At 39.7% G+C, this 27,953-nt stretch overlaps 2 protein-coding genes across 2 annotated transcripts in view; one reads left to right on the top strand and one right to left on the bottom strand.

Moving 5' to 3' along the window:
- Nucleotides 1-103: 103 nt before the first annotated feature.
- LOC129047023 (uncharacterized) lies at nucleotides 104-27,757 on the bottom strand. The gene is made up of 2 exons (XM_054517903.1): nucleotides 27,705-27,757; nucleotides 104-8,437 (listed from the first exon to the last, which is right to left on the bottom strand). Exon 2 carries the CDS (start codon nucleotides 3,634-3,636, stop codon nucleotides 2,605-2,607), a length of 1,032 nt encoding a protein of 343 aa, XP_054373878.1. The 5' UTR covers nucleotides 3,637-8,437; nucleotides 27,705-27,757; the 3' UTR covers nucleotides 104-2,604.
- Nucleotides 27,490-27,953, top strand: part of AUH (AU RNA binding methylglutaconyl-CoA hydratase) — a 114,016-nt gene continuing 113,552 nt past the window's right edge. Inside the window, exon 1 of the mRNA XM_036403421.2 lies at nucleotides 27,490-27,723. Coding sequence (XP_036259314.1) covers nucleotides 27,492-27,723 — 232 coding nt within the window. The 5' untranslated portion in view covers nucleotides 27,490-27,491. The remainder of the gene's footprint in view (nucleotides 27,724-27,953) is intronic.

Below are 27,953 nucleotides of genomic sequence, written 5' to 3'. Positions count from 1 at the left end.
ATACTTTGATAGCTTATTGCACAATACAAGATTGGTAACTACAAGAATGCAACAAAAGAATTTTTGGTATTTCTTGCATAAGAACAAGTAACATATTGTTCCGTTTCAGTGCCAGATCAAAAGTTAAAAACACCAGGCAGAATCCTAGGACTTTTAATTCAGTGTTAAATTCTACTTCCTTTGATGAAATAGACTTTTTCTGTGTACAATAAGGGACTCACTCAAGAGAAGCAACACTGCCAGGATACACACTTTATAGTTTCCTCCTGGCACAAACTAATGATTGTTCTATCTGTAAGGCTACCTCTCATGACAAAATAGTGATATATAAATCACTTAATACATATTACTGGAACTGTAGAGAAATTCCTCACTACAAAACAGAAGGTACCCAGATACTCAACTATTATTTATTCAATGACAGCTCTAGAAGGTCTTGGTGAATTAGGAGCAAAAGGTCAGAGAAGAGGCACAGTATTTATTTGCTTGGAAGAGAAAATGTCAAAAGACATTTGGTTTCAGGACTCCAAAAAATAGTGGGAATGCTTCTATGCTATTTATTAGTTGACCAGCTATTACCCAAGCACTGATCACAATGCTGTCACTAGAGTTATAGTAATTCCCTCTGAAACACTATCGAGGTCCACAGGATTACAAACAGAAGTGCCTGGGAAGAGCACAGGGCATGGGACTTTGCCATGATTTGATGTGGGTTTGTCTCCTGCATGCAAGCATCCTCTCCGCTTCTAGTGCATCTGAAAGAGACCTTATCTGAAAAAGCCTGCATCAGTCCAAACATTCTGAGGAAGTTAAATGGCTGTCTAATACTACCAACATTCAGATAACAAGGTCAATATTTCCTCCACCATCCCTCAGTCCCCTGACAAGTCAATGCACAACTCAAAACATTAGCCAGCTGTTGGACCTTTTCATGTTCTTCAGATTCTTAGATGTGCAAGTGGGCATCTCACTTAATGACTTAGACATATAAAACAATCAGGCTACCTGTAGCTATCTGTACATGCCAGTGTTGGTATCCATTATAGTATGATGCTAAACAAGCTTCTAACAATCTGGACTTCCAAAAATTCTCTTTAATTTGGTATATAAATTTACTGAGAACATAATGCATTCATTTCCATGGCAGTTCTGTTATGAAACCCTGAAAGATGAGACATTAATGCTTTGTATAAAAATCAGAAAATATCAAAGCATTTACCGTACCAAATATGGTAAAATGCAATGACCTTCATTTTAGCAGAACACTGTTTTCTTTTCTCTGTGTTCTTGACAGTATAGACATGAATAGATAATACATGTGCTCTGTAAAAGACTTGGTGGCATATGTTCTATAAAAGCCTCATGGTTAAAAATGTGAACAAGCAAACATAAATATTTGTGTAAGCAAAACTATATTGGACAAGTGACAATAACAGACAACATATATGAACTATCAGTATCGCATGGGACTAGAAGGAATTGTTACATTTTCTCATTTTCTGTAATGAGATTACTTAAGCAGTAAATTCTTAGCTTTTTCTTTAAAGAATATTTATGTCACTGAAAATAAATGAAGAGGAAAAACACCACTTATTTGATGGTATTGACAGGTATCAGAATGGGATATTTCAAGTTAGTCAGGGACCTACAATGATAATCTAGTCCCACTCCCTCACCATTTCAGGGCTAACCAGAAGTTAAAGCCCTTCATGTAGGGCATTGTCCAAATGCCTCCTTTTAAGGCACTGGCAGGCAGGGAGCTTGTTTCAGTGTCTGACCACACTCTCTAAAGAAATATTTTCTTAAGTCCAGTCTGAACCTCTCTTGATGTACCTTTGAAGTATTCCCACATGTCCTGTCACTGGATTGCAGGGAGAAGAGATTAGCAAACCCTCTCCACTTTCCCTCTCAGGAAGCTGTAGAGAGCAGTGAAGTCACCCCTCAGCCTCTTTCTCTGCAAACTAGACAAAAGCAAAGCTTTCAAACAAAGCTGCTTGGCATCCATCTGGCACAGGTAGGCTCTCTCTGAGCAGAGCAGAAATACCAGCACCGAGGCTAGATCTGGACCAGCGGAGGAAAAGGGTGTCTTGTCAGCAGTGCCTTGTCCTGGCTGCTCCCCTGCTGTGCAGCCTGATGCATGTGCCAGTCTGGCATTGTCCCTTCCCAGGGGCTGGACTTTACATTTCCCCTTCATGAACTTCTAGGGGCTCCTGCCTTGGCAGGCTATGCCCCTGGGTGACACAGAGAGCAGCACCAAGGCCTCATGAGTGGCCTGGGGTGATGGGCTGTGGGGCACAAACCTGGAGACCCCCCTGCTGGAAATATCTGCCCTGGGGCTGGCTGCAGCAATGGGCCTGTAGCTGGCCATTCATTACATGTCTGATGGGAGAATAAAAAGGAGAGAAATGGCACCTGTACTGTTTGTAACGTCAAGACTTTTTTTGAGTTTCCATGCATTGATTTTATTTGGATAGCTGGATATGGGGGACTGGGAGCCCTAGAGGGTTGTTGCATGCCCCAGCTGGTGGCTAACCCCTGAGGCATCCTCCAAAGTCACAGATGCAGGGGTGGCTGAAGAGTCCCCAGGGCCACTTGCCTGCCTCTTCAGAGGTCACCATGGCCCCTCAGGAGAGGGGTCACTGCCCTGTCTGGAAGTGGAGACCCAGGAACAGACTCCTCTGGCTCCTCCTGGGGCTCTTCTTGCTCCAACAGTGATGGTAATGGGTACAGAGGGGTAGCTTCTGAAATCCGCATCCATGGCAGAGGAGGCGGTGTTGGGCACCTCATCCATGGTGCATCTTGCAGGGCTGTCAGAAGGGCTGGGACCTGGGCAGGGAGGTAGGGCTGGTGTGTGAGCAGACGACAGGCCTCCCTGCTGCACTGTCGCACAGCCACACGGATAAGCTGTCGCACAAATGTCGCCGCATGGTTTTGGAGGGAGACCCCCAGCATCTGGACCAGCTGGTCTTCATCAATTCCATGGCTGGTCAGGATGTCCAGGACACTGTCCTCCACGAGGTCTGCCTCCATCCAGTTGTTCCTGAAGATCTGCCTCAGCCTCAGTCGGACCCAGAGCACTAGGGTTTCTAGGAGGCATGGATGGTCCCAGAAAAGTACCATCCATTCCCCAGGCTGGAGGCTGCCCACGGGATGCCTGGGCACTCCTTCTGCAGACCATGTTTGGGATGCTCCAGAGAAATGGATGTCAGGGTATCTGGAGTCTCCTCTTGCCTGGTGGACAATGATGGATGGTGTCTCAGATAATGTAATTACATGCTCCATGTAGTCATTTTCTGTCTCCATGGAGTGCAGGATGGATAGAATCCTCCTCTTGCAGAGGGGGCACTTGGGTGTGTTCTCTGCCCACTGCAGGATGCAGGTGTAACAGAACTGGTGAAGGCAGGGAAATATGTAGCTGATCTCCTTCAAGCTGTCCAGGCAGATGGGACAGCAGCTGTCCATCTCTGTGGCCATGCTCTTCTCTGCAGTGGCCTGAGAGGAGCTGGGGTTATGAGTTGTCCCTTTCACCAGCATCGTATCAGCAAGTTTCACTCTAGATGGGGAAGAAGAACTACGGCTATTGCCTGGACCCAGAAAGAGTGATAGAAATGCCCTGGTCCTCGGGAAGGAAAACATCTCAGCTCCCCAGTAGGTTTCACCTCCCAGCTCACCTCTGCTGCTGCAAGTGCACCTTCTGGGTGCAGATGTCCCAGATGCCTAAACCTGGCAGTGAGGGGGAAAATCCTTCAATGGCTCTGGAGTTGAACACAGAGAGCTGCAACAAACAACTCTCCTTGCACAATGACAACATCAAAGACCTCACTCAGCACTCCAAACATTGCAAAATGCACAGGAGGAGTAACAGATCGATAGAATGATTTGGGATGGACAGGGACCTTCATGATCATCTTCATGATCATCACCAACCCTCCTGCCATAGTCAGGGCACCTTCAGCTAGAACAGCTTACCCAGAGCCCCATCCAACCTGGTCTTGAGCAGCTCCAGGGACAATATCCACAGCATTCACAACTTCCCTAGGCAACTTGTTCCAGTGCCTCATCACCCTCACAGTAAATAATTCCTTCCTAATATCTAATCTAAACCTACTCTCTTTCAATTTGAACCCATTCCACCTTGTCCTGTTGCTAAATGCCCTTGTAAATAGTCTTGCCTCATTTTTGGTGTAGGCTGCCTTCAGGTACTGAAAGGCTGTGATAGTCACTTCAAAGCCACATCTTTTCCAGGCTAATCTATCCCAATTCCCTCAGCTTTTCCTCATAGGTGAAGTGCTCCATCCCTCAAATCATCCTGGTGGCCTCCTCTGGAATCACTCCAACAGTTCCATGTCCTCCCTGTGCTGGGACCCCAGAGCTGGATGCAGGGCTCCAGGTGGGCTCTCACCAGAGCAGAGCAGAGGGGCAGAATCCCCTCCCTGGCCCTGCTGCCCACGCTGCTCTGGATGCAGCCCAGGACACGTTTGGCTCTCTGGGTTGGGAGTGCCCATGGCTGGGTCATGTGCAGCCTCTCACCCACCAGCACCCCCAAGTCCTTCTGGGCAGGGCTGCTCTCCATCTGTTCGTCCTCAGCCTGTGTTGATATTGGGGTTTGTCCTGACCCAGTTGCAGCACCTTGTACTTGATCTTGTTAAACCTCATGAGTTTCCCGTGGGCCCACTCCATGAGCCTGTCTAGGTCTCCCTGGATGGCATCCTGTCCTTCAGATGTGTCTGGGCATGAGCTGGCTGGGTGAAACTTGGTGCCCAGCTGTAAGCAGTGAGGGATGCTGGGTCACAATCCATCCATCAAGAGCATCACAATCCATCTCCGGGTGATATCACAATGGGTCATCAACACCATGGTACACCGTCTCAGAACATGCATCTGGGGTTACCTCTACACCAAGATGGGAACTTCATTCCCCATCTTGTCATCTTATTCTCACACTGGTGCTACAAGACAGACAGTTACACTGAGACCTTGGCTGTGCCTCTCCAGAGTCCTGCCAGTTTGCTCTGGCCATGACAAACATATCCAGGCACATGAAGCACGAGGGCTTAGTCAGCAACAACTTGTGCCTTCCTGGGAGGCTGCAGGACAAAGTCCCACGGGTTCTCCACACACTCCACAGTGCTGGCCACCCCTTTGGTCTCTCCTGCTTTCTCCCATGATGCATCACAGGCAGCATTCACCTTGCTCTGGCATTTGTTCTTCTACCTTTGTTCTCTAGCTGGAAGGAACTAGGGTGATTCCCTCTGCTCAGCATGCGTCAGACCTCATCCAGGCACTGCGTCCTCTTTGGGGTCCTGGAGGCAGATTGACAAATAAGATAGGCTCCATCCTTTAAAGTAAGGATGCTCTGTGAAGCCACGGCTGGTTCAACATGGAGCAGACAAGGTGTTGGGATATCTCACAGCACAACCCAGTGTTTCTAAGGATGGGGACATCCCATACCAAAAGAGTGGGAACAGATTCATGGGAGGGTGAGAGATGGTGGCATCTACCGAAACTAGAGAGTTTCAAACTGGAATAAAAACAAAGGAAAAAGGAGTAAAAACAAAATTGCTGTAAGAATTATGAAGCACTGAAGTGAGTTGCCCAGGTCTTCAAATCCTGAGTGGCCATAACCCAGAACACAACAGTCACAAGCCTGTGAATGGATGCTGGCTGAAGTCCTGGAGGAGAGAGCACTGACAGTAGGAAACACAGCAAAGGAGCAACAGCTTTGAGAAGTTTTTTACTTTCTAGTTGCATTTTGGTTGAGCATTCTATTATCTCCTAATTTTTAATTAGAGACTCATCTAGTCCCATTGCCTGATCACAGCTGACAAAAAGTTAAAGTCTGTTATTGAGGGTGTTGTCCAAATGCCTCCTTTTAAAGCATCACCAGGTATGGGACATCAACCATCTTTTTAGGGTGTCTTTCCTGGTATACAACCACCCTCTCAGTAAGGAAATGCTTTTGAATGTCAACAGGCCAGTTCTTCACTCAGCACAGTGTTCACCCGTTCATCTCACAGCAGGACAGCTTGTCCAAAAGGATGCTCTAAGGGACAGCATCAAAAGTATTATGAAAATTCAGGACAACCACATCCATCTCTGTCTCTTTACCCACTAGGCAGGTGACCTAACTGTAGAAATGTCACACATTAGTCATACAGGGCCTCCCTTTGTGAACCCGTGCTATGCCTGATGCTTATGTTTCCTTGAAATGGCTTTCATGACCAGTAGTATCTTCTCCACAATTTTTCCAGGCCCTGAGGTTAGACTCACAGATCTGTAGTTTCCTGTGTCTTCCAGCATACCTTTCTAAATTGAAATGACTGGCCAACTTCCAGTCAGTGGGAACCTCTCTGGACACCCATGACTTTTGAGTGGGGTCCTGCTGTCACATCCAACAGCTCCTGCAGTACTCTGGGATGAACCTCACCAGGTCTCACGATGTTATGAACAGTCAGGTGATATAGCTGGCCCCTTACAATTTCTGTGCACAAATGGAGAGTCACTGTTCCTGCAGTTGTGGTCCTTTGACTCTGAGGTTTTACCTTACTAAGGGCTGAGGGGAAAAAAAAACCCCGAATACCTTCAGTTTTTCTTTAGTTCTATTTGTCACAGGACCATCTTCAACAAGAATTGATCCATTGTTTTCCTTGAGTCTCCTCTTGCTACTAACATGTTTTACAAGTTCTTTCTTGCTGTTGAGTGCAACACTGGCCACATTCAACTTTTATTGAGTTTTGGTCTTGCATGCCATCTCCTATGTTTGTGAACATATATGAACTTCCTGCAAGTTCTGATCTTCTAGATATCATCCAATCTTTTTTCTTCTTGAGTTCCAAGAGGAGTTCCCTGTTAAGCCAAGATGATCTTCTGTCCCTCTTGCTTGACCTGTGACACAATAGGATGGCCTGCTTCCACACTTATCAACAGTGGTTCTTTAAGGCTGACCAGCACCCATAGAGGCCTCCAAAGCATATTCCTAGGGGACACTGCAAAGTAGCCCCTTGGGTAGCTGAGAATTTGATCTCTTGAAATTCCCAGTAGAAACACTGTTGAACTTTTTTCTTATTACCTTAAGAATTTTGAACTCAAACCATTTCAACATCACTGTGGTCAAGACAAACACCTACCATCATATGCATGAGTACCTCTCTATAAACAAATAACATATATAGGAAGTCATCTTTTCTAATTGGATGATTTGTGGCAAGAAATTATCTTGAAGCAGCTCCAGGAATTGCCCAGACTTGCTTGTAACATCAGTATGGTATTTGCAGTAAATGTCTGTGAATTTGAAATTTCCCACAAGGACAAGGGATAACACTCCAGAGATTTCTCTTAATTGCCTATAGAATAACTCAGTGCTAGTGTTAAAAAGGTTATGGAAGGGAGATACAGTCTCTTGGTTTATATATTAATCCAGTACAATTTCTGTATCAACAATAAATTTTACTGTAAGTCCTAGCAACACAGTGATATATACACGGAAATCAAAAAGAATAGTTTGTATCTCAGAGTCCACTAGGGAATTTTCTCTTTCTATACTGAGATTATGATCTATACTTGAATATGATTCATGTAATATCTCTGCGCTAGTCTCTCCACATATAAAAAAACCAAAAGCATGGCCTGTAGGTGACATTCAGAGGGAGGAAAACCACTTCTGCAGTCTGAATTCTTTAGAAACCACTCTGGTTTTTTTCATGTCTCTCATCTTCTTAACAAGTGCAGGTTGAGAAGGAAAATGCCCTTGCTAAAAACGCTACAAACTTCTCACTTTCATGTGTTATGTTTGATGTGAATAAACAGTTAACTACCACGTCAGATTGTACAAAAAGTCAGGTTGCTCTCAGAAGATTATAAATATGATGTCATATAATGAATCCAAGTAGTTACAAAAGCCTGAGAGTCTCCTGGTTCCATGTTATCACTATCTGTTTCGATCTGTCGATGTCACATTTGTGAATCTGATGTTTTCACTTACTCGCTTGCTTCATGCTTTTGTTAATTTTTTCTTCTGATAATCCATCTCACCTTAAATCCATGTGATAATGTTTCTTAAGGAAAATATTCTCTTCTTGTTCAAGTGTGGCCTTAAGAGATTACAGAAACCAGTCTGAGATCACACACCAGTCTTCTCTCTCTTCTTCAGTTGTACATACTATGTCTTCAAACTTGACTGGAAGTGGCCTTTTTTCTTAGAAGAGCATTGGAGTCTATCTGGGTAACAATGGACTTAGAAACACTGCTGCCACTCCAGAGTAATTTCCACATGTCCCACAATTGTTGACTAAGAGGTGTTTCTCTCCTGTCAACTCCCACGGGCAGATCTCAGAGTTTCTATCTGTAGTAGTAATGAACTACCTGAAGATATTTCACTTTCCCATCCATTGCAGGTAGTTATTTGCTCAATTTTTCTACAGGTTGCTGAAGCTATCTCCTGAAATAAGGAAATCACAGTCATTAGTCCAGCCCCACGAGTAACTACTGATTAAAATCTCAGTTTAGCCAAAGCCTATTGTCTTGATTTCAGCATCCTTGCTCACTTTGAAATGTTTCTTTCTTCAGCTATCTTTATGGTCCTTATCAGCCTCTCCTCAAAAAGCATTTATAGGTTCTAAGCATAAATGAATAATCCCAGTTAAATTTAAAAATTAAAATGTTTAGAGTGATCCTAAAGAAAGCTGACCTCCTTGTTTGTATCCCTTATTCAGCTGAAGTTGCAGTCCTAAAATATTCATAGACCAGTTGACTGCATATGGCAAATGGTAGTTTTCCTGAAGTGCAGTAGAGTGTCCCATCAGAATTTCAGTCAGGACTATTCATGGTTATTAAGGTACTTAGGTAAAGGAAAAAAGAAATATAACTACAGATGCCAATAGTTTTTATTTAATTTCAAGGATGACTGAAAGTCCAAGGGCAGTCTGCAATTCAGTAAAAAGATTACTAAATCTGAGATATGAAAAGAGAGACAGGTTACTGGAATAGGAGGTGTTTTTCTTGGAAATGGTACAGTCTATGTGTTTGCCTGTCTATTTATAAATGAAACATGACCCAAGCACATTTTTCCTGTGCAACATTTTATTAAGTGTTGCATTGCTTTTGAATACTTTGGTGATGGTGAAATATACTCAAAAGCTGCTATTATGAACTGACCCAGTTTTCTCTCAAACTTGTCAAAACCCCTTTGATAACAATAATTATAATAAACCAGTTTATTGTTCCATCAGGTTTTGAACCTGAGTTGAAAAGAGAATGGCGGGGAGTAATTTTTGTTTCACTGAAAGTGCATTTCTGTAGCTCTCCAAGCTATTTTTTCAGAGTTTGATGCAGAAGCAATATCTACTCAAAACTTTTGCTAAATTTATGTCTTAGTACATTTCTGAAGCATTCACTAGAGAAATGGGAGCCTGATGTTCTTGTCTGTGACCATTTTACCACTCAAAGGTTATGGGAAAGAACATTAAAATGGGATAAAGAGCAACTGAATTTGCAATGAAATCAAAAGAATTTCCCTCAGTATAGCTGATTAAGTACAGCATCAGGCAGAAAGTTAAGTAAACATACAGTCTGAGAAAAAAAAAGACCCTACACTGGGGAAAAGGCTCCTTTGGTTCTTACAAAAAGAATTGCTAGATGGCAAGTCTAATTCTCTCAAGAACTTTGTTACAAACTTTGCTGCAATTTCTGTGCTCAACATTTGGAGCTTATCCTGTCAAGTAGAAAGTACAATGACATGCAGCATGAGAGAAACATTTCAGTTTCTATGACAAATGCCACTTGAACATGGGCTTTGCTTTTAATTTAGAACACTGTAAACACACTAGGGGAAACTAGTTTTGATCATTTGCCAAATATTGCACAAGTATTTAGACTAATAAATAGCCTTCTATAACAGGAAGTGTACTGTATATTTTATGTGTTCCCACAATTTTTAAGAGAAGACTCATCCCTTCTGTTCCACAGATGTTTACCGAGAAAAAGACCCTAAACTAGATAAAATAGCATATATTATTATCTAAAAAACATTTCAATCATCAGCTAAAGGATTAGGGAACATTAAGAGTACTTTATAAATAAGAGTACATTTTAACTAGAGGATTTTGCCCACTTAATAATCTTTCAGACCCTAGGTTAAAGTCTTGTCTTACTGAATAAAATGAGATAAAATGAGATGTATAATTAAGAAAATAATTGTAGGATCAATCATCTCATTATTTTCATTGTGAAAATTACAAGGTAAGGCACATTCCAGCTGTAAGGAAAACCAACTGGTCTAATTTTCTGTGCCATCTTTATAACATGTGGATCAAACCTATGAAAGTACACTGAACACTGTATTCTGTCTCATATTGCTGTTACCAAAGATATGATATGGATGTAGAGCTAAGGGTTTTGTTTTCTAAACTTTGCACTGTACTCTCCTTTTTGTATTCAAAATGTCTCAGGAAGGAAGTGAGCCCAAACAACCTCTGTGCCTTCTAGGCTTGACAAAAGTTCTCTTTCTCACATTCCCTTACCTTTCATCTTGAAAGCTGATAGTATAGAAGAAGCAAAAATAATTCCAAACATGTGAAGAATGGTTCTACTTGTAACCCTCCGAATTGTGGGGAGGGGAGGGTGGATCTGGCAATGTAGGTGTGTGTGGTGCATATTAGATCAAGGAATGCACAGTTATCTTTATTTGGGTTTTCACACAACAAAGATGTTCTGTGGTTAACAGAGGTAACGTCAGCTAAATTCTGCAGAAATTTGGTGTGACTTTGGGGAAGTTACAGAACAGTATGCAGATTGCTCAGCAAGTTCTTGGAATGCATTAGTAATAATCTTTTGTGCAGAGAGTGATGTATGCAGTAGTGAAAGAGATTTAAAGTTTCATTCTCACCAAGGAGTTTGAGAATGTCGAGAGTGCAAAGTAAAGGAACTATGGACTGTGACATGAGGGCTGATTTACTTTTAAAAAAGATGGTGCAATGTAACATGATATCAGCAAACTGGAAAAAAATGCAGAAATCAGGGTATCAAGTCAAAGTAGAAGTTTTAGTAAAACTGGTAAAGCAGCGATACTAAGAACAGAAAGTACGAAAATTTAGGAAGGGAGCAATTTACTTAATGATGGATTTCACTGGCATCAAACATAAGCAAAACATACCAAAGGTGGAAAGTAGGTTCAGGTTTGTAAACACATATGGAGATCTGAAGTAGAAAATGAGTGAAAAACATCACTGGGAACAAGAACATCAGCACTGTAAGGTTGAGAATTGCAAGAAAAGAAGAGAAAATAATGAGAGATAATGCACAAAATTAATGGGTTTCGTATTTTTTGATTAGTATTCTCTAACAACATTATGATAAGCATGAGGCCAAGACAATATCTGTACAGGACAGCATGAGAATAATTCACTGAGCTTGATACTTCCAAATTGGCAGATACCAAGTATTTCACCTGTTAATACAACCCATTAATACAACTTCAAACTAATGATTGATGAAATCCTTGCTCAAACAATCATCTGAAGGTATCACAGAATTTGTAGTAGCTATTCTTGAGTAATGGGGTGAAACCCTAGGGAGAAAAAAAAATAGATTGCTTCTTTTAAAAATGGGTGGCACACTGAAAAATTATGAATCAATCTACTTGCCAACACATCCAAGTTAGTGTAGAAAATACACAGGAGTTCATGATGAACACGTGAATCCCTCTTACTCTACTACAGCCCCTGCTGGCTATGGAGAAGGGAAGAATAAATAGATGGTATATATCTTGACTATTGTAAAGGTCTTTTTTCTCACATGACAGATGTATACTAGGCTAGGGATGTGTGCTCAAGATGAAACTGCTAAGATGGGGACGGTAAAAGCATGTACATGAAAACTCAGGGTGAGTTAACAGTTTTTTAATCTAAACAAAACCTGGAGCATATGGTATTTTTCAGTAGCCTGCACCTAGTTTCCTATGTCAAAGATTTTCAGTAAAATTTCAAATTGTAATAATGTGCTTATAAAATTTGGAGACAATCTGAAGCTGTAAGAGACTGTGTAAAGTGAAAGAGATTTAAGACTGAAAATGAAGTTGCCAAATTGGAAAAAAGATATGCAAGTGAATGGATGATACTCAACAGTAAACACAAGACACTTTATTCAAATGAGTATGTTCTTTTGCATAATTCTGTGATGAGCATAAATTGCCTCACAACAAGCCTCCATGGCTGTGACCTGTGACGTGGCTTACCAATTGATCATGAGTTATTAATTTATGATGTTGGAAGAAAAACATATTGAGACATACGAACAGAGGAACAGTTTAAAAGATGTGGAAAAAAATTCTGCATTATTATGGCTCTGGGTTTTTTCAGCTTCTACTTTCAAGAAGAATACAAAACAAAATCCAAACAGTGGAGAACCCAGAATAGAGCCATGAAAAGCTCACCAAATGCAGGGCCCACACAAAAAAGCTGGGAAAACTAAGGTTACTTAACCTGGGGAAAAAAAAAAAGACTAAGGAGTAATACAACATTAAAATGTTGCTGCAAAGATAAAGATAATCAGTGTCTGTTCAATGGTGATAAGATGGGAAGCAATGGGCAAAAACAAAAGCAAGGAAAGTTAGAACCGCTCAATAAGAACAACTCACATAAAGAATGTGTTGAAAAGTGCTGGACCAGATTATTTGTGAAGGCTATGAAGTCTCCCTTGCTGGATATATTTAAAGGCACCTTAGATAACGATTTGTCCGGATGTTAGTTTTTTGGAAAAGGGGATAAATAGTCTGTTTCTTGAAGCTCCTTTAGATCAACCTTTGTGCAGTCCTGTAATCTGTCTTTGCCCTAGCTGCTTATCTCAACTAACCTTCTCTGCCTCCGAATGAATGTATAAAAATCAGTATTTGCAATGTACTTGGGAACAGTGCTAATCAGATTGCTGTTTTATAAGTATAATAAAGAATCATTGTTTAGATAATTTTCAAGGAACTCATGCAGTTATACAAACTATGAGGGACCCTACTTGGGAAACTAGGCTCAGCTGTACTTGGATTTACCACTGCCAGTAATGTCATAGAATCACAGAATCACTGGACATCTCAAGCTGGAAGAGACACATTAGGATCATGGAGCCCAACTCCCTGTTCAACATAGAATTACATAAAAATAAATGTACGACCAAATTATATGTAGTAGTGGAGAGGCCATAGAAGTCAGTGGTACATAGAAAAAGGAATATTCCCAGTCCTTACAAAGAGGGGCAAGATGGTGGTATTGTTCACTGTCTTACACTAAGTGTTAGCGTTTTACTTTTATCTCCACCTCCTGTTCATCAATTTTTTTTTCAGTTTATCACTACTGTTACAAATAAAAACTTAGAGAGTGAAATTTAGTGTAATTGGATGGCATGTTATTTTTTCATAGCATGTAAAAATACATATAGAGCCATTTTGATTTGTTCTGGGTCTGATTTTGGGCACTACTGAAAATTTACTCTTCCCTTGTAATACAAGGAAATGTCAAAACAGTAGTTCGGCTACCTCTGCTCTCTGAATGCTTTTTGAATTGTGGCTCTATTCTAGAAATACATGTTTTTCATAATCACACTTTTTGAAGGGAATATTTGATTTATAAATTATTTTCATTATCTTTAAGACTTGTTATTACACTGTATCTGACTCCTACCTAATGAAACACTTATCTCACCTCATCAATTCCTGTTTGAAAGGTCAAATCATTGCGATTTTTAAATTGCATAACAATAAGAATTATATTTGTAAGAAAACCCAATCTCTTTAAAAAAACTTTAGCTCATTGGCTAGAAATTTGCCTACAAATCTAAGAAGGAAGTTGATTACTTAAAAAATGCAGATAAACAGAAAGCTGTGATAACTCATATTTATGATGTGAAAAATCTGTACAGCCCAATGAAGGTGTTTTTGAAACATAAGTTAGGCTTTAGTAGTAGAAATACATAGGAATTACTTTGGAAAATAGCATTGTTAAGACAAGGTATTTGTAATACCTTTGACTAGACATCAATTTTTTATTTCCAACACTTTTCCTTACTTTGATTTCAGATAATGAATCACAGACACCAGCATTGGAAAAATCCAGTGAAGTCACATCTGCCACCAATGCAACAGGACATACCCTTCACTATTTTTAGGATAACCTAAAAATTGTCAAATTATTTCACTGTTTATATTATAGAAATGTCCTTGTTTTCATTGCATTAATCTGATTTCTCCTAACACAATTTAAATACAAATTTTCTATTTCTGACTGTGCCATGTACCACTGTAAACACAGATCTAGCAAGACTCAGTATCCTTCCTTGCTTTTATGAGTCACCCCTTCTCAGTTAACTTATTTTTTATGGAACATGGGCTTCTCAGAGTGAGGAACTAAAAATTTCTAAAATTAAGACCTTTTTATGTACTCAGATTAAAACAGTTAAAACCCATAGTCACTTCCAAATGTAGGTGATTGGTATTGCATTATGTCTTTCTAGTAACACAGTTAATGAGAAAATACATCTAAATTAACTTCAAGCCACGGGACACAGAAGAAATATTCATAATTCAGATTAAAAGGATACATAAAAAATTGAGAAAACTTTTTTCCAGGGTGAAATAAAGTAAAATCTTGTCCCTAATGTAGTCATAAGGAATACAGCCATTCAGTTCAGTGGTACCTGGATTTTTACTGTGTTAATACTTGAAACATATTAAATACTTTTAATTTCAGCTGAAAACACTGCAGAGGTTTTCTACAATTATTTTTCAGATAGCTGAATGAATAAAAATGTTACCTTTTATGAATTACACAACAATAATCCAATTCCAGTTGTCTGATTTAATTTAAACACCCAAATTTAAAAAAAAAGTGTTTTGTACTAAAATTTTCTGATGTATATAAAAGCTGAACATATATTCTTTCTGTTTATATTCTTTCAGTTAAAAGACAACACTCTCTTTTTTTTCTTTTTAATTTTTTTTCCCTTCTCTTCCAATGTTTTGTTGTTTGTCTGCCAAGTCTTGTAAAAGGAATTACTTTCTTTGGAAATCTTTGAAAACTCCTACATGTATAAAAGAAAATAATTCAGTAGCATTATAGCATAACAAAAATTATAGCCAGCAATGTCAGGGCATAACTGGGGAATTGAATCTGAGCACTCTATGAAACCATTTAGGGTAAAAGAGCATTAGCAAAATGCATATAATTTTGCTTGTGTAATTTGTCATTAAGAAGAGAAAAACAAATACGTCAGAGGTGAAAGTTCAATTTTATGTAGAATTGTTCCCGTATCTTTAGTGCTTATTAGGAGGGAAAACTGCAGGTCTTACAGTCAGTTTTGGCATTTTCCTGGGAGAGGGTGAGAAATTTCCTCTCCCTTTGTAGCAAGCATCTTTCAGCAGCTGTTGAGATCAAGACTGCATTTACTTTCCATTTGACCTCATGGAAACCTTGCAACTGTGATTCTTGCATACAAGGTATCCTTAGAGAGGCAGAATAAAGAAAGGTCATCTAAAAATTACCTGAGAAATTTTACAGGTCCTTTATGACTGACTAGCCCAGTGCCCCAGAAAATTAATTGATCTTACACCATTTTACTTGAAAACTTTTACAGGTGCGTTTAGACAACAAAAATTGGGAGTCAGGGTGAGTTTGCTAACTATTTTTCCTTCATCTTTGATGCCTCTCATACAGGTGTTTATGCTACCTTGAAGCAAATGGTTTTTCCCCCTTTTATGTCTAAGGGCAGGCTACCTTTCTATGTGAGAACATGGCCTGAACTGATGCTAATAGATCATACAATGTTATTCATATTATTTTGATAATCTTGCATGAATTAATAACTTCTTACCTTAGAGCAGTTCTTTGTTCCTCCAAGGGGAAAAAAAACCCAAATGGGCATAGTCTGTACCTTGTTTTGGTCCTTATAGTCAATATATAGAAAATGTAGCTTTAAAAGTGCTTTCAAACATATTTAGCAGATATTTGCATGGATTTAATTACCTCTATGATACTGCCTCTACATTACCATATGGCACTACTTTTCTTTAAGACACACTTGCCATGTTTCAACATGGCTTTCTAAATTTTAGGTCCTTCAAGATTGAAATACTACAACTTAGCCTGTTTGCATGACTTTTGACAGAAGGATGAAAAGTCAGCTAAAGGCACATCCTTGGCACTCCAGTGATGTCACTGATGAAGCATAGTACTCTGTAACAAGACAAGGAGATGATAAAAGGGCTAGCTGGCATATCTCTCAAGATAATTAATTTCCTGCAAAAATCTCAGAAATTACTCTGCCATTTGGGTTTAAAATTAGACAAAGCCTGTGGCAGGTATTCATCATACCAAATCTTAGTTTAAATGGCGACATTTATTACAAGAGTAAACTGTTTCATAGTGTGTACAGGGGGACAAATATAGGCAGCATTGTTGTATAGCATGAAATAGTTTTCTGCTTTTTCTCTTCAAATATGGAAAAGAAACAGTGTGTCTGTATGAATAGCTCTGTGCCAAAGTCAGCCTCCAAGTAGTCAAATGTCTCTCATCTACTCTGCATCCCACACACAAGTGTGTGTGGGAATGCTTGCGAATTTAATGAAGTGCTGACTGAAAGAAGTTTATGCCTGGCTTCCAATTAAATACTAATAAGATAAGTTCAAGCAGCATAAACTCCTTGTTATTATGAAGATGGATTATGTTAGCTATCAGCAACCTCTGACCTCCCAACTTTAAAACACTGCCAGTATTTTTTTTTTCAGTGGGACTCTCCACTGATTCCAATGAGGTTTGGATTGGTGTCTTATATGTGCAGCTGTTACTACTACAGGGTAAGTATTCAAATACCACATAAAACCAGTACTGGAAGTGGTTTATAAATTTATCTTGTACAAAAATCTAACCTGGAGGTAGAATGGAAACAAGAGGACATCTAGTCCTTTTTCTTAGATCTCCCAGGTCATATGTAGCTGGTGGTTCTCCATCTCTTCAGATCAAATTGCACATTCCACTGATCTCCTGGCTCCAAGATTAGGCAAGATCTGGGCATTTGTACCTTTTTTAGAAAAGGTACAGAACAAAAAGGGTCTACACTCTACATTCTACATGTCCACCTGCACCCTTTGTGAGGCCTGCCTGTATGACATATCTTTAATGTAAGCACTTTGGCCTTTGTTACTCTGTACAAACATGATAGAGGTATGATAAAGAATATTTCAACACACAATTTTTAGGACACCGAGGTGCACTGCTGGGCTCCACAGGTTTTTGGAACCTCCACGAGGAAAAGTGGGAATTTTAAAACTGGGATAGCCAAAACAGCAATGTAAGCAGCAAACAATCTAAGCTAGACAATAGGGAAATACTGACAAAATATATTTTAAATACTTTATCCCATCCACAAAGTCTTGTTATGATGAAACAAATTGCTTTGCCACTTGATGGGATTTGAACAAATATATTCGGAAGGCTGCAGCAGCTCCTTAATTTTTTTTTTTCCAAAACTGCTGTCTTCAAATTGTTGCAATTATCTGTTTATTACCTTTGTTGTTAGTTTTCTATTAGTAAAAGTGTAACAGCTGGTTACATTCTATGGTGGGAATGAGAATGTAGCTCACTTGGTGCCACTGAGCATCTTGTAAGTGCATTTTTACTCGAAGACATACTGTATCTGACAAGTCTGACAGACCACATAATATAGCTAGCAAGAAGTTTCAGCCAACACATGTAATTGAAAACTTCGATACAGTAAAAATGACTAAAAAGACATGCAAAATCTGATCTTAGAGAAATGTCATTTTGTGAACATACCAACATTAATTTAAATATATCTTTAAATGGTACTTCAATTAACTTTTCCAGTAATGAATAAAGAGTATATGTACCAACTCTTAATTAAAATGTATTTTTTTCTAATCATTAACATTAAAAAACCCACTTATAATCTTCACTTCTTGTTGACTATTGTGTCTATTTTGTGTACTTTTGTTTTGGTATATGTAATAGTTCCATGTTGGTTATATGATACACTTGTACATGTATTTTACATGCAACTCTAAAAACAACACTATATTTAGTAAAACAGAAATTTCGTCCAATAGATTCAGTAATAAAACACTTACTCTTTGTATATCCCTATACATTTTTCCTTTTATGTTGTTATCCAAGCTTTAGTATCTGAACAATTTTCTTCTTCTCCAGTCAGTTTTTAAAAAAATATTTGATAGTTTTATGAAGTTCTAAGTGAATTTGTAAAATCAATCACTTCCATGACAACAGACTGATGCTTTAAACACAGGGTTATGATGAATCCAGCACAGGATTGAGTAAAAGGGAAACAAGATCATGAGCAAGCAAGATTTCATTAGACTCATTAGGGTCTAGATTTCATTAGATTTCATTAGACTGTTAAAAAAGTGGAGAAAGGAATATAAATGCTGAGTACACTTCCACTTTTTAGCATTAAAATTCTGTGTGACGGACCATACAGTGCTTATTTATTTCAGATGTTTACAATATTTGATGTAACCTCTGTGGAACTTAGACATTGCCAAAAATTCCAGACACATTCATTAGTCTTATTCATGTGTACTTAACTCAAAACATGGTGGTTTTCATGACTTGTCACAGTGCTCTATAGGCTCAGTAGAGGTAGTAGGCTCTCACCATCTCCTGAAAAATCATGCTGGGAACATTTCAGGCTTAACTTTGAAAAACTGGAACACAGGCAACTGTTTAGAAACATGGCTGTAGATTAATTTGTCTTAGTAAGTTTTTGTTACATGCAGGTTACATACAGGTTTTGTTTTTGTTACATGCTTAATATAATGAATCAAAAAAAGCACTTATTTTAAAAAATCTTTTTAGTTCAGCAAAATCCAATTTACATAATGAGGTCTGTCTTCTGTAAATAGCACTCTCTGTAGCTGAATTCTGTTGTTATGAAGGACCTTGAGTATAATGCAGATAAACACATGGATGTAGATTTCTGTTGGGTCAAATTCCTACTCTTTGTTTTCCAGACTAAAGAGCTACAAGTGACATAAGAAATTTAAGTAAAAATCTCATTTCAGGATCAAAGCAGACTTCAGTGGTTCCACCTCATTCCAATCTGATCCTACAGTGCATACAATTGAAACTATACTGACAAGATTCACAGTAACACTGAGGAACCAGAAGCTGTGCTGATATCAAAACTACAAAGAAAACTACAAAAGTTTTATTCTGTGGTGAATTTTAAGTTTCTGTGCTGTGGCTACTGGGAGGATTGTGTAGTCTTTCTCTGCTCAAGATGCATGAATTCAGAGAAGTATAACATATTCCTTGTGAGTTTCGCTGGCAGAGGGAGCCCAGATGAGATAGTAGAAAGATGCTGAGGATATTCAACACCTCCATTGCAAAAAATATCAATATTGTCATGATTAGAGCCCGATTAATACATGTATTAAGAATAATATGTAGAACTGTCCCAATATACCCAATCGTATTAAATATATATTTCAGTTTTCAGTGTTTACTAGCTCTTCCGAACATCTTGGGAACCTTTTTTTCACTAAGTAGTTTTAAAATACTGTTTCATAAAATAGAAATGCCCCATTCTTGTTTATACTTCTACTTCTTTCACCTGTTGGTAGACTGCATCTTCCAAAGGATAATGGCATGTCTGAAAGACTCCAATGAAGAGGAAAATCATATTCTTAACTTTTTTCCCAGGTACACTGTTGAAACAGCACCTATGCTGCAAAGTTTCTGAATGTTAGGGGCCATTTTTGAAGCAGAAGGCTGTGGGCAATATTAGTTTAACATACTGACTCAGTCTAGAAAATTTGGTTTACATTTTTTTAAGTCTTATATATGGTATATTGTATTCTGCTTAGCAGGTAAAACATACTTCATCATGCACAAAGGAACAGGATTGTAATTTCACCTCCCAGACATAAAATGATATACACAAAAAGATACATCATCTAGAAATAAAATGCTATGAGTTTGCAAACAAGTGGTGTGTTTTTTGGTTTTTGGTTTTTTTTTTATGTTTTCTTTAATTGATGTTTAGCTTTAAAAAATTGCAAAAATTGATTCATATATGAGATCCTATTATTTACAGAACTACAAAAACAAATTCCTTATGGAATACTGTATTAAGCAAAGTGACACAGAGTCCCCAAGCAGGTGCAAAGGAGAACTGCTTTATTGCAAAAACCAGGCCTTTTTAAGCAGTTAGCTGGTTATCAGTTTACATAGTTCTAAGGCACAACCAATCACCCCTATGATGTGGACACAGGGCAGTGACGCAGCTCGTCTCTCTACCCCTATTCCAGCTTAGTCACTCTCCCATAGCTCCCTTCCACTTAGCCTAAGTAACAGGCTGAGCCATGATTTTACAAAGGTAACAAGGCCTTTATTTTATATAGCCCTTATAAGGCTTTACCTACATGGAACAGAATGCTAAGAAATTAGAAATCTGAAAAATGCTTTGTTGGAAGTTCACTGGCTGTTGGTGAATAACTCTGCACTGATTCTGTGACCAGGCACATAAGTGCATGCTAGCCAGCTAGTGCATATTTTTCTTTGTTTTTCATATGCTTTGTTTTTCATATACCAATTGCTAGGTTCATTGCTCTTGATCTTAAGGACCCTGCTTTCTTACATAGGCAAGTGATTTACAATGGGATGATTAAATAGAAGAAATGTTATGATGAATCCATTTTGACAGAGTCCTTTGCTTACATAGTTTTCCAACTCATCTAGAATTCATGTGAGATGTGAAGAATGTGATTGTTTAACCTTTGCCCTCTCCTGCAAATTTGGGTCATAAAGTCATGCAGATTCTTTATGACAATAGAAGAATTCTATATGGGACTGAATTTGCTTTCACTGAAAATGCTTATTCAGCTTATCAGAGTATCTTAATTGTATCAGTATGTAAAGAATAAAGAATGCAGAAAAATATAGTTAAGGGTAGAGTGTAAAACATAATTTAGTCTAATGAAAATGAAGAGAAGATCAAAAAACATTCCAATGTTTCCCCCATACAATGTGAAAATCAATGTGAGGCATTCTTTAGAAAGAATGCAATGTATTCAGTAAAACTCTGCACAGCATACTGTTAATCATAAAAGACTAAAAGGGAAAGGTAATGAACACAAATGCATTTTTTATCGTAAAATGTAAGCTTACATTTTTTAGAGTGATTTGTGCATAATGCATAATATTTTTCAAGCAGTAACTATGCAATTATCTTCTTTAAAAATGCTGCAGTTTTTAGCAAAAAAGTGAACAATACCTTAAACTTCATGTATTATCTATAGTACAATGACTGCAAGCTGAGTTTTGTTTTTAGACATGCCCCCAAAAAAATTTAAAATAAAAGAATTAGCTAAACAGAAAGGAAATGTAATTATGGTATTCAGAAATACTATGATGTAAGGTATACTTACATCATATGCAGAAATTATATGATGTAAGGAAATACTATGATGTAGCATACATCTTAACTCTTGGCCTGCTCATGGAGAGTAATAAAGAATTACAGCTTATAAAAACAGGCTATGTAGTGTTTTTCATTTTTCTGTTACATTTTTTTACATTACTTGAGCATAAAACACCAGGCTTCTCTTAGCTCCTCATAGTGAGCTGGCTTTATGACAAATGTATTGCTTTCAAACAGAACAGAGGTTCTTGGTAACTTCTCTTCACTAGAAATCACATTACATGAGGACAGAAGTATTAAAATATTTTTCATCTCCTCATTGTAAAGGTGATAGAAATTTTTAATTTGTTTCATTGAGAGTTGTACTTGAATGTCCCTTATTACTTTAATTAAAAAGTGTTTAAAAAATATACTTCAAATTAATTTCCCTTTTCATTTCACCAAATGTTTGCGTAGTTGAAAACCTCACTCTCTGCATTTAGATAATGTTGATGGTTCTGTTTTGATGAAGATAGTATTTGTTTGTTGCGAAATGGTTCTTTCTGTGGGCTAACACCTAGCTCTATTTTATCCTTCTTGACATCACAGATTTGACAATATTGACTGTCTCCTTAGCAGCAGCCCTGATAGCCTTTCACCACAGATAAAAGTACCCTGATAAAATTGGGAAATCCATTTTCTACTAGAATTTCATGTCAAATACCTTAAATCAAATGCTGATTATATTAGTCGTGTTCTCCCTGGTATCGGTGCTTCTTGTGCAGCTTCCACTGACCCATCTATATACTACAGGAGAGCTTGCCCTGCCTGTTGCCAAAGCAAAGATTCTCTCAGCACAGTTAGTATCACTGTTGGCTCTGGAGTTCTTCAGAAGGATATAAATAAGAAAATGAAGTATTGCTTCAGACAAAGGTTTGCCTGATCACGAAGAAAAGAAATTATTTTAACAATCTTAAGAGAACGGGGTACATCCACTGTAAGAAAAGTACTAAATAATGTTAGATTGATTTGCAGTTTGCCTGAATGCATAGTTATTTAGCTGGCTCAGTAAATCTTCTGATGTGTTGAGCTACTTTAAAAACACGAGAAAGCTTTTTAAAAACTTTGGTGGAAGGAGATGTATCAGCATGCACATATTTAAGAGTTGTACCTACATATAAATATATATGTTTTTAAGAATCTTCATTGTCTGTAAATTCTCTGTTTTCAGTATCTGTGTTTATGTCTAACTTCATAAAAACATTTAATGTCCTTTAGGGATAAATTGTGCACTCTGCCTCAAAGTAAAGCATTCTACAAATTTTATTTAATAAATATCTGCTCAATTCCAGTTTCAAGTACCTAAGGGCCTCCCTAGGCTCTGATCTTCCACTATTACAGAGCTGTATCCCTGTGACTGCTAGTGCCAATTACTCATGGAAGAGGCCTTGCTCAGCATGTTTGTGTTCCTGTAATTGTTTTAGCATTACGTCTTGTTTGCGATCTGAAGAGAATGGCCCGACAATTTTGGGAAGTAGGATTTTAAGAAGTCCCTGTAATTGGCTCACATATGCCATGCACTTTTCCATTATATTAATCCAATGCAGTTGTCTCTATTTTCAAGATGAAGGAGTATATGCACAAATAAATGGGGCCGACACTATTCAAAGCCAAAATCTGCTCTGTGCTCCAAGACATGAGCGACACACGGTAGAGCTCTTAATAACATGTGCTGGAGCTGGGTAACTAGTTCCAAGTAAGCAAGCTTGTAAGGATACCCAAGTAAATTAAGTTTAGTAGGAGTAATTCCTGAAGAGAAAAAATAAGTTGTAAGAACATCTTATATCTTGGCATTACAGTCTTAAAGCTGCACTGAGAAGAAAGAAAACAGACAATCTAAGGAAACAGCTGCCTGCAAAACATATTGAATAGGCTTAGTGCCAAAAAGGGAACATGCTGTGTGTGCTATATGCTTACTAATAATAAATACATAACAAGGGTTATGTCTTTCTCATTATCAGTTTGAAAATATCAAAAAGGTTTTACAAAAAGTTAAAAATCAAGATTGGTAAGGCAAGGGTACTAACTGTATAACACAATAATCAGAAAAATCCTGCTGTTGTTAAAAACCAAATATGTGAAAACTAGAAGAGACAAATGCTTCTGGTGGGTGGTGTGAAATTGAAACAACCTTTGCAAACCAACTTTAGAGGACGGATAGCTGACGGATCTCACTCTCAAATATCACAATCCCTTTACAGAGATGATTACTTTTCAATTCAGAAGACAGACAAAGGACTTAGTTTGAAAAGCCAAAATTGGGTGCTACATTTTCCTCTAAAAATTGCTCCCTTTTTACTTTACCCATTGACACTGATAGGCTCATCCAGAGAAAATGAAAGCATTTGTTATACCGCATCTACATACATCAATGTAAGGAAATTAGAAGATCTTAGAACTAGGTGAGACTCCTTTCCCATATTACTGCTTCATTGTACATACCATCTGAACCCTTTAATTGTTCACATTAAAGCTGCATATTATATAAATACACATTCAATTATTTTTCTCTCTCATTTCAAATAATTTATTAGCATTTTTAATAGCACTAGATTCCTAACTGAACATCTACAAGTAGTTTCACACTCTTTGGTTTTAGGCACTTAATTTAGATCTGAAGTTTAGAGATCACATGCTTCTGTCACACCTAATCAGGAGAGAGATTGTTCCTCTAGAAAATGAACCATGGCAGGTGCCATGCACCAACACATGCAGAATAGTATTATGAAGAAACTTCTCTCCACAAACCACATAAACAGTCTCCCAATTTCTGTATCTCTGCCCCATGCTGTGTAAACTGCAACAGCACTGTCCTGACCACAAGCCTCAACCACCCCCCTCCAGATTATATTATCAAACAAAGGCCATTATCAGGCTACCAAAGGGGCTGCACATTTCACCTGCCAGTTTCAGTCCTGTACACTGTGAGAACCTGTAACCTGATGTAAATAAGCTTTTCAAGGTAACTTCAAATGTAACATTAATTAGGGTGAAGGACCTTCAAGTTTTCCCCTTGGATTAGACGATGACTGAGGGACTGTACTAGAAGCTGAGCTGAGTACAGAGAATTTGGTGAGCTAATCTCCATCTACACTGGTTCTACTTTCATTCCCTGCTTCTGTGGACATAAGGGAGGCTGAATCAAGATTTATTATAATCAGTTTATTTCACCCATCATCAAGTATCAACACTTGGATATCTGTGTGTAGCAGCAGCAATCGGGCTACCAAGTGTGATATGTTATTTAGGTAGTTACTTACAATTGTTGTCCAGTTGTTCCATTTTTTAAAATTAGGATATATCTTTAAATAATAATCTCCATGTCAGCATACTTTACCTTTCATGTACTGCTATGACCCCAAATCTGTGTTTTAGAAGTAAACTACAGTGAAAAAATCAGGGAACAAGAGAATATGGAAAACTTTGAGTCCTGAATTATGCTTGCATGTCAGGGAGTGGGAGGAATACACAGTATTACAAAATGCAGTGTAGTATTAAATGACTGCAATAAACCACACATATGCCTATCATATCATGCAGTTTTACACATTAATAGAGAAAAAATAAACAGAAATTAAATTTTCCTTTCACTTCTCACACAAAGAAAGTAAAATCAGACAGTAGCATGTAAAAGAAAATTGCATTTCCAAAATTCTTTGTTTTAAAAATGACTGGGTGTTTCTACAATGGAGATGAATCTGTTGGCTTGACTGCACTTATTGACCTTTGTTCAGAAACGTGTTCACTAGTTCTTCAGTCTGGGAGCCACTGCATATGACTAAATGTCTGCCTTCAGCTTCAAGACAACATTACGACGTGGCAGTGAATTTAGTTCTGCTTTTAATGCCTTTTTATCTTCTGCATCTTTTAGAATAGTGCTGTCTCTCTGTTTCTATTGATGTAATTCGATGACGTTTCAAAATTCCTTCCCATAAACTAAAATGTTCTTCAACTGCAAACAAATTTTTTTTATTTCTTTCTACTGGAAGTCTTTGGCATACTGCGGGCTCTACAGTGGAAAGGGCTGTGAATCACAAGCTATCACCCTGTTTAAACAGTAAAATGTAATAAATGCCTATTCCTCCCCCCACATGCACATTTGCCCTTCATGGTGCTCCACACGAACAAATAGGACATTATTTTTAGACTTTCACTTCTCCAGAAGGAAGGCATGGAGGAGCTGCTGAGCAACCACATGAAGGAATGCAGTTGCTAGTTCTCCGAAACAACCACCAAAATGGCTCCACCTGAACTTCTGCTCTGAAGCAGTACAGCTTTATTCCCCTGATTAGGTAATACTGAATGATGAAAATGGCACTGGGTAGCTCAGAGGCATGATTTCACCTCTCAAGGGCTAATTTGAAGGAAATAAACTTGAAGAAGACAAACTTCACAACTTTTAAGAGCCTCATCACTGACCTGCATTAACTACAGATACAACAACCTTTGCCAGGCCCTGTGTAAGGAAACAAGTCAACTTCTTTTATATCTAATGCATGTTCTGGCTCAACTAAATTGTTATGTTATTAACACATGGATTGCTGAAATCTCAACCATTTTGAAACAGGTCATAGCAGTCTTGAATCATGTGAAGTCACAACAAAACATAGCAACTACCTTCAACCTCCATTGTTACTGCTTTTATTGTTTGACTTGTTTCATGCTGGTATATCTGCTGGTGTGAATGGAAGGCAAAGCAGACACCATGGCAGCGTTGCTTAGAGACCTAAACTCAACTCTAAACACCAAGGCGTATTAATTTGATCCTTAGTTTTGCAACACAGTGGTGATTCTGAGAGCCCCAAAACAGGAGGATGGCCAATTCAAGCAGTCTTTTATTGCAGCATACAGAACCATGTGCTACCTGATTTCTGTTATTAACCATAGCTCTTTTCTTTGTTCAGTCCTGATGCCACAACCAGGCCTTGGCATGTCTGATGTGGGGGAAGAAGCAAGTGCTGCAGAGTTCATGGGTGCTCATTGTGGTGCCACCACACATAGCACAACAAAGCCTGAATATGCTACCTTTAAGGTGGGATGTTCTCAAGTTCACTGCAAATAAATGTGCTGCACAACTTCCAGCAGTATCATAAAGCCCTGATGAAACTAAACATCTGCTTTTACTGATGAGAAATTTGTCTATGGACCTGCATATTTCAAAGTCTGTGTGAGAATCACAGAATGTCAAGAGGTTGGAATGGACTTTAAAGATCATCCCGTCCCAACCCCCTTCCCATGCCGTAGGCAGAGAAATCTCCCACTAGACCATGTTGCTCAAAGCCTTATTCAACTTCAATGCTGCGAGGGCTGAGGCACCCACAGCTTCTCTGGGCAACCTATTCCAGTGTCTCATCCACTGTCACAGTGAAGGACTTCTTCCCAAAATCTCACTTAAATTTCCTCTCTTCATTTGTACCCATTACTGCTGGTCCTATCACTACAGAACCTGATGAACTTCCCTTCAGATACAGGAAGGTTGCTATGGGGTGTCCACACAGCCTTCTCTTCCCCATCTCTTCACCAGGCTTCACCAGCCACAGCTCCCTCCCCCTGTCTTTGTAGAGGAGGTGTTCCAGACCCCTCATCACCGTCATGGCCTCCTCTGGACTTCATCAGTTTCTTCTCCTTCTTCTGCTGGGGATCCCAGACCTGGATGCAGTGCTCCAGGTGGGGTCTCACCAGGGCGGAGCAGAGGGGCAGAACACCGCCCTGCTGCCCGCGCTGATTTTGACGCGGCCCAGGATGGGGCTGGTTTTCTGTCAAGTTTCAGATCTCCCCTGACTGACAAGCCTTTTCCCCAGCCGGGAGAGGGCCGGCGCAGGAGCCGGGCCCTGCCGGGCCGAGCCGCCCCCTCCTCGCGGCCCCGGGCCGCGGCAGCGGCGGCGGCGGCGGAGCCGCCGCCGCGAGGAGGGGAGGGGAGGGGAGGGGGGAGCGGCGCCCCGTGCGTGCCGCAGCCGGTCACGTGGGCGGCGGGACCGGGGCCGGGGCCGCGAGAGGCTGAGGCGGCGCCGGCAGCAGCGATGGCGGCGGCGGCGGCGCTGGGCGGGCTCGGCCTCCTGCGCGCCCGGCTCAGGCTCGCAGCCGCAGCCGCCGCGACCTCCGCCGCCCTGGGCCGAACCGGCCACCGCGCGCCCCCGCTGCGCGGAGGCGTTGCCGCCGCCGCCGCTCTCCCCTCGGCCGGGAGGAGCTACGGCTCCCAGGCGAAGGAAGAGGAGGAGCTGCGCGTCCGGTACCTGGATGATGAGCACAAAGGTAAGGAGGGAAAGGCGGCTCTGCACCTGCCGTCCCGGCCTGGCCGGGGTGACCCCTGCGGGGCAGAGAGAGGGCGGCCCTGGGGGAGCTGCCCGGCGGCGAGGGGCGGGAAGAGAGCGGTGGCTCCTCCTCCTCGTCACCGCGGCCGGGGTTGCGTCGCAGGGTGCTGGGAGCTGCCGATATGGCAGTGGCAGAACTGGGTCAGCTTGGTCCTTCTTGGCTCTTCGCGT

This window comes from Molothrus ater, chromosome Z, assembly GCF_012460135.2.
Source record: "Molothrus ater isolate BHLD 08-10-18 breed brown headed cowbird chromosome Z, BPBGC_Mater_1.1, whole genome shotgun sequence".
Lineage (NCBI taxonomy): Eukaryota > Metazoa > Chordata > Aves > Passeriformes > Icteridae > Molothrus > Molothrus ater.
This window is presented reverse-complemented; position numbering and strand designations above follow the sequence as displayed.

Coding starts and splice junctions, on each gene's coding strand:
- LOC129047023 (XM_054517903.1), bottom strand. CDS start 3,636: ATGTTTTCCTTCCCGAGGACCAGGGCATTTCTATCACTCTTTCTGGGT.